This window comes from Chrysochloris asiatica, unplaced genomic scaffold (assembly GCF_000296735.1).
Source record: "Chrysochloris asiatica unplaced genomic scaffold, ChrAsi1.0 scaffold00293, whole genome shotgun sequence".
Classification (NCBI taxonomy): domain Eukaryota; kingdom Metazoa; phylum Chordata; class Mammalia; order Afrosoricida; family Chrysochloridae; genus Chrysochloris; species Chrysochloris asiatica.
This window is the reverse complement of record NW_006408811.1, coordinates 1,377,129-1,387,976: the sequence shown is the minus strand read 5'-3', so window position 1 is coordinate 1,387,976 and position 10,848 is coordinate 1,377,129. Positions and strand designations below refer to the sequence as shown.

Genomic DNA, 10,848 nt, shown 5'->3' with positions numbered 1-10,848 from the left:
GATGGCACCTGACAACAACAACAACAACAATGCCAGTATATTGATGTTTATGCGTTCCATTTATGACAATTACCAATTTTCCTAGTTTCATAGTTCATACTTTCCACATTCTGATTATTAATGGATGTTTACAGCTGTTTCTCTTCCTTTTGAGTTGTTCTCCATGAGCAAATGAAAGTCCCCAAAACTTTACTCCATTTGTGTCATCCCAGTCATCTCTACTTTGAGGAGGCAGCACTTCCCCAGTTGTATTTTGAGTACCTTCCAATATGAGGGGCTCATCTTCTGACAATATTCTGGCGGTCTTCAGTTTTCAATATACAATATTCTTGTGCTGACAGTGTTCTTTTGCTATTCACAAGGTTTTCAGTGACTACCTATTTGGAAGTAGTCCATCTCTCCTTTTAGTCTGTCTTCATCTGGAAGTTCAGCTGAAACCTGTGTACCATGGGTGACCCTGCTGGTATTTCAAATGCCCTGGCATAGCTTCTAGAATCACAGAAACACACAAGCCATCACAGCATGACAATATCACAGACAAGTTGTGGACTCCATTCATAGTTGAGGAATAACAAGCTAAGTAACTTGTTTGATGGGAAGTTGAATTTCAAGCTAAATACTGGAGTTCAAGTGCTTACTCACACACAACAGATCAAAAACAGTAACCCAATACATATCAAGCAGCGAGGGTGAAGCATGTGTCCTTACCGTTGCTGTTCCCCTCACCACCTTCTGCTTATCCACCTGCAAGATTCCATTCTTGGCTGTGCGAGAGACTCGAAGTTCATGCCAATGGCCCAGGGTTACGGGATCTTCACTCCTGTGGAAGGAAGGAAAGTGAGTATTGTTGGTTGTATGGATAATGTTCATCAATCTAGCTCTGGTCAAACTGAGACCAACTTTAGGCACCTCATGAAATCTATTCAGTAAACAGAAAACAATGGTAAATTCCTGTTTAATAACAACAACAGGACTCCCAAACTGACTTCCAGAAGATTCCAACTCACAGCCACCCTATAGGAAGGAGTAGAACTGCACCCAGGGTTACCAATAAGTCTTTATGGAAGTTGACTGACACATCTTTCCCCCCTTGTAACAGTTCGTGAGTTCAAGCAGTTGACATTTTGGTTAAGAGGGAAGTTCCTTAAGCACTGTGCCACCAGGTCTCCATTACTATTTGATTTAGACTTAATAAATCTGAAATGTAGGTATGAGGAGCCCAGATTTCTAGATGACATCAAGGTAACAAGAGGGTAAAATGGGATCTTAATTTTATAAAAGCTTTGAAACAGAGAAAAACATGTGCAAAGAAATCCAAAAACAAACCCAGATTCCTGTTACACTGATGCCTCATGGCTGCAACCTCCCTTCTTTTGAAATGCATAAAATATAATAAGATGGATGGAGAGGGGGTTATAAGGATGGATAGATGTGTACTAAACAAATATTGTTGTTATGTGTGTTTGACTCATAGTGACCCTGTCTGTATAGGGTTTCCAAGGCTGTAGATCTTTACGGGAGCAGAAAGTCTCATCTTTCTCCTGCGGACCAGCTGGTAGATTTGAACTGCTGACCTTGTGGTTAACAGCTCAGCTCATAATCCACTACGCTACCAGAACTCTTTAAAGCAAATATAACAAGTTGCTAATGATAGGAAGCAGGTAATAAATAGAAGGATGTTTACGGTGCCCTTATTTTAACATGTCTGAAATTTCTCATAACAAAATGCTGGGTGTTGGGGTGGGGGGAGACAGATTCCACATTTTATGGGATTGTGATAGGGATGAAAACCAGCTTTAAAACTCAATTATTAATTCATGGAGGAAGCACTTGAAGTGTAAACAACATTTAAGGCAGTTTTACCCATTACCTTTTATCATGCCATATAGGAGAAAAGTGTAATTATGCATTTGTATTGTTAACATTGTCTCATTTCTGGCACACACTGAACTTCCCAGTATGTTCTGGTCTTGAATCATCTTTCAGAATCTCTCAGGAATACCAATGGGAACAGTTACTCAAAGGTCACTGCCCCATCACTTGGTTTTTGGTTCTGGCAAATGCTTTTGTGATTTGTCCTTAGCAATTAGGATTTAATCACCTTGACTGAATCAATATGCAATAAAGCAGCCAGCTGCACATTGTAAGCGGTCTGTCTCCATATTAAGGAATAGCCCTGTCCCTGCAGAGGTCAGCCCTGGTCAATACGCTGCCTTCCTTAGCGAGCGCCTATCGATCACCGCCACCAAGAGCCCATTTCAACGGTCTCCACTTTTTGAATTGCATTCATAATGAATCTGAACGCTTTATCCTTTTCTGAAAGTTAAAATGATTTTGCCATTTCCACAACTCCCTATGTTGTTGTTGTTATGTGCCGTGGAGTCGGTCCCGACTCATAGCGACCCTGCACAGGGTTTCCGAGGCTGTATATCTTTACGGGAGCAGAAAGCCTCATCGTTCTCCTGCAGAACCTCTGGTAGTTTCGAACTGCTGACCTTGCGGTTCGTAGCCCGATTTGTAACCCTATAGTTGAGGTGTTTTCTGAATTTTCTTAAGTAAGCAAGAAGTCTTTGAAAAGGTTCTCAGAATAAACAGCTTGGTTCCAAAGGGCACCTGAGTCATCCAGTGATCGCTGTTGTCAGCTTTACACTTGAAAGGGACTGACTCAGAAAGCGGGCCTCCTTTTAACCACAAGAGTTAATGTGCTGGACTGCGAAGTCAGTTTGAACCACAAGGATGGAGGAGGCTCAAGCTCACCAGCTGCTCCTTGGAAACCCTATGCAGGGTTGCTATGGGTTAGCACTAACTCGACAGCACTTAACAACCACAACAATACTCAAGAAGGTTCCCTGGGTAGTACAAAAGGTTGGCTCTAGTCTAGCAACCTGAACATTTGTAGTTTGAATTCACCCATAGTTCTGCAAAAGAAAAACCTGGTGATTTGCTTTCTGATGATTATAGCCAAGAAAACCCTATAGAAAAGTTCTACTCTGCAGCACATGGGGTTGCCATGAACCCTCACTGACTCAACAACGGGCTTTTTTGTTTGTTTGTCTGAACACTCAAGAGTCCTTGGATAGTGCAGATGGTTACTGTGTTCTGCTGCTAGCCATAAGGTTGGAGGTTTGAATCTACCCAGAGGCCCGTAGGAAGAAAAGTCTGGCTATCTACCTCTGAAAAATCAGCCTTGAAATCCCTCTATAGATAACAGCACACCTTGAGGACATGGTCACTGGATTTGGGATCTCAGGACCATAGTCTTGGGGGATACCATAGTTATCAGACATAACGTAGTCCACAAAGACAATGTTCTACATCCTACTTCGGTGAATAGTAAGTGGGGTCCTCAAAGTTTGTGATCAGCGATCTAAGAAGCAATTACTGGTCTCTCCTTGTCTGGAGTAAAGAAGAGTGAAGAAAATAGAAGATGCTTGGAAACAATTAATCCAAAGAACTATGGTACCACCTGAATCAGGGCCTCCACAGTCCTGAAACCAGAATTAGATGGTAGCTGGTTAACACTACTGATGTCTTTGAAAGGGATGACATTAGAAGGTTCTGGATAGAATGCAAGAAAAATGTGGAAGAAAACTCAGAAGCACAAACCGACCCACCTTACTGACTTGATAGAGATGGGTGGGCCCTCCCAAACCAGGTCCCTTACGGCACTCTTCAGGCCTGGAACTGAACCCATTCCATTCCCCAGCCAGGTCTATAAGGGGAAGGATGGATGCGCTCCTTAGAATAACTAGCTATTTGAGATCACAATGGCAGTATTTTTCCAAGGATAAAATTCAGAAGGCAGGCATGGTTAGGAAGGATAGAGAAATGGAAACAGGAAACACAGGGAGGAAGTGGGCTGAGTGATGTTTTATATTGTGGGGATTGCAATCAATGACATGAAACAGCACATATAAGAATTGTTGAACGGAAAATGGATTTTCTTTGTAAACCTTCACCTAAGTCACAATAAAATAGTTAAAACACAACAACAACCCCCACCCCCTCCCAAAAAAAAACCAGAAAACAAAAACACACCATAAAACAAAAGGTCGCCATGATTGGGAATCAATGGTGACTGGAAAAAACCACTCAAAATTAAGGTTTTCAGCCATCTTTCCTAATAGTCTGTAAAATAATAAGCATGTATTTAAAACTGAAATGATATCTTGTAAAAATAGGAATTGAGTTATGAGAGAGAGGATGGGGTACCTGTGACCCCACAACTAAAGTAGCCACTGCAGAGATGCAGGGTGGAGGGGACAATCTGTCAGGGGCAGGACTGATTGGTACCCACCCTCCCCTGCCCTTCTGGTCCTGCCTCTCCAGGGAGAAGCCCTTTGAAAATGCAAGGTGTCAATCAAGGTGTCTTCTTTCATCAAGCTGACAGAGCATTCCCAGTTCCCAGTGAATTGCTGAGTCTATTTTGCATAATCATATGTAAATTAAATCAATTACGTACCCACCAAAGTTGTCTTGAAGTGGATTAGAAGCTGAAAAGCTAACTGCAAGGTCAGCAGTTTGAACTCTGGTAGTGTAGTGGTTAAGATTCGGGCTGCGAACCACAAGGTCAGCAGTTCGAAACTACCAGCTGTTCTGCGGGAGAAAGATGAGGCTTTCTGCTCCCGTAAAGATTTACAGCCTCGGAAACCCTGTACAGGGTCGCTATGGGTCGTATTCGACTCAACAGCACTTAACAACAACAACCATAGGTGAAAGCTGAGACTTTTCTGCTCCCATAAAGATTTACAGCCTTGGAAAGCCTATATAGAGTCGCTATGATGGCTCACAACTACTACTACTAAATTTGTCTTGAGATGCAGGTCATGTGTTTTCATAACCAGAGATACAAAAATGTCTGTTTCCCAAGGTGGGATGTGTTACTGATGTGTAAGAAAGCAGACCCAGGACAAGAAATGAGAACTTTTTTTTTTTTAAATGAATTGCTGAAAACTTGAATCAGAAGATCAGTGGTTGAAACTTACCAGCTGGGCGTCGGAAACCCGTTTAGGGTTGCTATGAGTTGGAACCCAGACGTTAGCACTAACAACATGAAGAATGCAATGAGCTAGCAGCCCTGGTTAAATGGTGGGTTAAGCACAGAGCTGCTGATCTCAAGATCGGAGGTGCAAACCTACCAGTCGCTTTAAGGGAGAAAGACGTGGCAGCCTGCTCCTGTCAAGGTTTACAGCCTTGGAAACATTACGGAGCAGTCTTCTGGCCTATAGGGTTGTTATCAGTCAGACTGATAGTAGGGCTTTACTGCACTGAGCATTAGCCATCAGCCAAGAGCTATGATCATCAGTAAAGAGCAACGTATGACTAGGATATCTCACTCACATGCATCCTCTAAAAAAAAAAATGTCCGTCTAGCAAGAGAAACTGTGATTGAATAGAGTCTGCTCATAGTTTTCTTGTAAACAAAACAAAACCAAAACCAAAAATCCCAGGAACGAACTGATTTCCTGCTGCAGGGAACCATTGAGAAAAACACACGAGTGACTTCCACAGCTGTATGAACAAGAAACAAGTCTGCAGTATATGAGTGGGCCTCCAGATGGAAAGGTAAAACCACCATGGGGGAAACTCAGTGAGAAGCAAGAGACATAAACAAATAAGAAAACCATCTGCATCTGCCAACTACAGGCCCCAGGGGTTTCCAAAAGATACTGACTCACAGTCTGGGAGCAATCGATCTGCTAAGCAAATTAATAGCATACACCAGACAATAGGAGAAATGTCTTCACTATACCGAGTCAGCTCTGCAAATACCAGCAACAACTTTAAAAGAGCTCCCGGGTGGCGGAAATGTTAACATGCTGCTGGCTGACTGCTTGGAAATTCAAATGTACAGAGAACCATCTCAAAGGAGAGCCTGGAGCACTATTCTATTTTAAATACTGAAGGAAGTGACTACCTTGTGTCCACTGATCTGCTAGTGGGTCACTTTAAATGAAGCTGTTAACCATTGTGCCCTACAGGATAAGCATTGGATTGCTAATCACAAAGTTGGCAGTTGAACTCACCAGTCACTCCTCGAAAACCATACACATCAGGGCCCCTATGAGTTGGAACCCGCTGGACCTAATGAAAACCACACGTCCACAGCCTTATCTGTTGTCTGGAGCAGACTGGCCAGGGGTTGAGTGTCTGCATTCCTGATGAGTCCTTGTCAGATTCCCTTCCATAAGTAACTACTAACAGCTTATTGTCTGTGGTGGTGGTGTGTTGTGGAGTTGGTTGTGACTCACATAGCGAGCCTGCATAGGGTTTCTGACGGGAGCAGAAAGCCTCATCTTTCTCCTGTGAAACGGTTGGTAGTTTCCAACTGCTGACCCTGAGATTAGCAGCCCGACTGGTAACCACTATGCTACCAGAGCTGTTGTTGTTGTTGTTAAGTGCTGTCTACGGTTGCTAAATAACCAGTTGGCGCTCTGAGTTATGCACTGGACTGCAAAGTTGGTTTGAACCTCAAGTTCGGGGTTTCAAGCACACCAGGCATTCCTCGTAAACTGTATACAGGGTCGCTGTGAGTCAGAACTGACTGAAGAGTACTTAACAACAACAACAACATAAAAGAAATGGAGTCCTGGTGTGGCACTGTGGGATAAAGCACTGGACCACAAGGTCGACTGAACCATAAGGTTGGCAGTTCAAACACACCATCCGCTCCTTGGAAACCCTATACTGGATCAGCACTTAACAACAATAGCGTCAAAGAAACAGAATTTCTGGGTGACACAAGAAGGAAAATTCTTTGAATCCACTTGGGAAAGCGGGGGAGGGGGACTCAGAAGAATCGTATGTGCCATAACCCACTCAGTAGCAACAGGTGTGGTTTTGTTTATCAGAAAACAGTGCAAGCAGAAAGGTAACATTTCAAATGAGGTCATCAAAGGAATTTCTGGTCATGAAATATCTGCTAATGTTTTAAAACGAACTGATGCTTTGATACTGTTGTTGTTGTTTTAGGGTTTGCTAAGTTGGTTCCAACCCATAGCAACCTTGTACACAAAAGGAAACACTGCCCAGTCCTGTGCCATCCTTACAACTGTTGCCATGCTTGAGCCCATTGCTGCTGCCATGGTGCCAATCCCTCTTGTTTGCAGTCTTCCTCTTTTTTCACTGACCCTTCACCAAGCATGATGTCCTTCTCTAGGGACTGGTCCCTCTCCAGGGATTGGTCCTTCTGATAACATATCTGAAGTATGAGAGATGAAGTCTCATCATTCTTGCTTCTAAGGATCAGTTGGTTGTATTTCTTCCAACACTGATTTGTTGGTTCTTCTGACAGCTTTTGTACTAGTCAACTTATATTTTGCTGAGCACCTGCCCTGTGAATCAAGGTGTCAATTAATTGTGACTGATCAAGTTTCTCCACATTGCAACACTGCACACGTGGGGTGGAGATAAAGGCAGCTGACACCCACCTTCCCCCTATCTGAAGCAAGCCCATTTTTACCTATAAAAAAGAAAACTTTGCAGACATGAGAGCACCACTTCATTTGTATGAATCAGGACAGGTTTCAGGAAAGATGTATGTAGCGGAAACAGAAAGACAGAGAGCTGTTGGATGCCAATTTGGCCTATTCCCAAAGTGCTTACTGTTTGGCTTTTGGGGGAGAAGTTTCTAGAACGTGTCAGCCTTACCTGAGAACTCCAGTTCCAGAGCCACAGTCAAAGCGGAACTCCACGTGGCTCCCCACCATGTTGACAGATAGGAAGTCTTTGCTGTCCGTGTCGTAACTATAGATCAGGGCGCCATCTCCGGAGTCTGGCCTGAATGTGATCTCAAATTCCATAAAGGAGAGATAATGCTGAGGTTCCAGCGGCCAGGGTGTTGCTGCGTAGGATCTCAGGGACTCTCTGAATTGAGGAATGGCCAGGGTGAAAGCTGAAGAAACAAGCATGCCATTAACATTCCTCTGGAAGACACTGGCTACTTGTGCACCGATAACCATGTGCTTTTCCTTTTGGGCACAGAACTAAACTGTATTTCCCAGCTGCCCTGAGGTGCAGTGGTTAAACACTTGACAGGCTACTAACCAAAAGGTTGGTAGTTCGAACCCATTCAGTTACTCAGTTGCAAAAGAGCCCTGGTCTTTTCCCCTTAAAGATTATAGCCAAAGAAACCCTAGCAGGCAGTTCTACTCAATCACGTGAATTGGAATGGACTCAACCACACCTAACAACAACTGTAGTTACTTACGTGGATTATGTGACAGAATTCTGGCCAATGGAATGTGGATGGAAGCAGCTCAGGGCAGGCCCTGATAGCTTCACTTGGCACTACGTGCTTTCTCTCTTCCTTTGCCTGCTGGCTGGATGCAGGACTCACTGGGGGATTCTGAGTCTCTAGAAGTGCTGCCCATAGGGCAGGAGCTTGAGTCCCTGAATAACTGAATGGAGAAGAGGTTTGCAGGAATCCATAAGCAAGAATGAACCTTTGAACTGTGAGATGATGGTCTGTAACAGCATTAGACTTACACTGACTCCTACCCTTCTTTCTACTTCAGATAATACAGTCGTGAGAGAATACAAACTGATCTGAGGTGTAACAGGGTGGTGTTGTTTTTTAATAGTATGATGCTTTATGTGTAAATCTGAATCACCACTATAGAGCTCTGACTGGCTTTGTAGTCTTATTCTTAATTCTGTTTTCTTTTGTTAATTTCGGAATACCAGAAAAGTTCAAGCATGCTCAACCATGCATGGTTTTTCAGAATCTTTTAGATTTTCATATTAATATTATGTGTGCACACGCATGTCTATTTGCACAACAATATTGTGCATTGTTCAGTGGTGGGACAATTCAGCAGAACAGTTGAAAGAAGGATGATAACACTTTTGTTCCTTCGCTATGTTAATATTTCTCTTGGTCATTAAATATTGGTTCATGGTTTTTTGTGGGTGTGTTTGTTTAACTAGCTAATGCTTTTACAGCTATTGACATATGTTTGTTGAGTAGCTCGTGCAAGGTGCTAATTATAATCGATCAAGTTTCTCCTGAGAGCACTGTAGTCTCAGGCTGAAATGAAGGCAATTGTATACCTTTCCAAACATTTCTCTGCATCTGTCAGCTATCCTGAATATCAGGAGCTTGAAATGCTTTCGATTCAGTCTCACACGAACGCCATGTTGTTGTTATGTGCCGTGGAGTCAGTTCTGACTCATAGCGACCCTGTACAAGGTTTCCGACAATGTAAATCTTTACGGGAGCAGAAAGCCTCATCTTTCTCCTGCGGAACATCTGGTAGTTTTGAACTGCTGACCGTGGAGATTAGCAGCCTGATTCGTAAACCACTACGCTACCAGAGCTCCCTATAGGTTATTTTAAAAGCTAAGCATGACTCCGTTCTTGCTTAGCTTAAGCACATCCTAAAGCCAATAAATCTTTGGTTCGATGTTAGCATTTAGAGACCCTCCAACTTGGTCAAAATGATTCTAAGTGACATTGTTGTTGTTGTTATGTGCCGTGGAGTCGGTTCCTACTCATAGTGGGCCCTGTACAGGGTTTCCGAGGCTATAAATCCTTATGGGGGCAGAAAGCCTCATCTTTCTCCCGTGGAACAGCTGGTAGTTTCGAACTGCTGACCTTGCGGTTTGCAGCCCGATTCGTAACCACTATGCTAATCCCTTCAAAATGTCTGGGGCTTTGCTAAAAGCTCACAGAAGAAAAATTACAGTATCGTGAATTGACATGCAGACAGAAACTAGTTTCTTTCTCACCTTCTTCACAGTGTCGACCCTTGAATCCGAGGGGACAGAGGCAAAGGTAGGAGTCCGCTTTGGAGGCCAAGCAGGTACCACTGTTGATGCACGAGGCCTTATCACAGACGCCACTGCTGCACTCCCCTAAACACAGAGCAGGGTTACAGGGTGCACCACCCACACCAGCTGATCTCTCCAGCAGCACACACAGTTTGGCTCCCACTCCTGTTGATTTGCACCTCTGTACAACTGCAAACTTGCCGCTGGAGGATAAAGCAAGGTTGGCTTGAATCGCAAGGTCGGTGGTTCAAACTCACCACCCGCTTCTCAGAAACCCTATACAGGGTCACTGTGGAACCAACTCAACAACAACTGCAAACTAGCTTTCATATGTGAACTGTTTTCCATTTTCATTTGATTTTGGTTTCATTTAGGAAGAACCACAGAGACTCTTTAAAACATGGTGGACAAAGGAAAGCAAATTCCAAAGAGTTGGGACACTTAATGACCATGGGGGGGGAGGACTCAGTTTCCGGTTCATTCTCTCTCCTCTTCCACAAGAGAGGTATTTCATTGTCTCCAATGTCACCAAAGAATTTATGTTAAAAGTGTTCTAATTTGCGCATGCCCAATTAGCTTCAGTGAGACTGCTTTGCCTTCTTTCAAAGTTGAGGCAAGGTAAGTCCTACCTGCTCCGGGAATGAAACAGCCACGTCTAAGCTTATACTATGAGCTGGCTGAGTCTTCTGTAATACCTCAGCATGTGAGTTTCATAGCACCTCTATTGGCCTCTAAAGTTATAGCTGTAAGTTGGACAGGAAGGTGTTCTGAGGAAAATATGGTGAAAGAGCCCACATTAGATTGGTCAGCTCTTTACACCAATTATATCAGAGAGGACCCATGTGGGATTGAATCTATAACTTTCAAGCACACCTAATTTTTTAACATGGATTAGACAAAAAAGTCATTCCTGAATTATTTTTTGCCTGGTCCTTTGGTTTTCCTTTCCTTCTTGTGTCTAAAAGAAATTGGACATAATTTGACCCAGAATTCTCTAGGTGAGCATGAGACCTTTTTTTTCTAGTGGTAGAGGCTAAGGGTACATGTGTCTGAATGGATGGGGAAAAGCCAGCCTCC

General features: G+C 43.4%; 1 protein-coding gene across 1 annotated transcript in view; it reads right to left on the bottom strand.

Annotated features, from left to right (window-relative positions):
- EGFLAM (EGF-like, fibronectin type III and laminin G domains) overlaps positions 1–10,848 on the bottom strand; it is a 204,470-nt gene that overhangs the window by 50,589 nt on the left and 143,033 nt on the right. The window contains exons 13-15 of the mRNA XM_006874680.1: positions 9,730–9,855; positions 7,651–7,894; positions 709–820 (exon numbers count right to left, since the gene is read on the bottom strand). Coding sequence (XP_006874742.1) covers positions 709–820; positions 7,651–7,894; positions 9,730–9,855 — 482 coding nt within the window. The remainder of the gene's footprint in view (positions 1–708; positions 821–7,650; positions 7,895–9,729; positions 9,856–10,848) is intronic.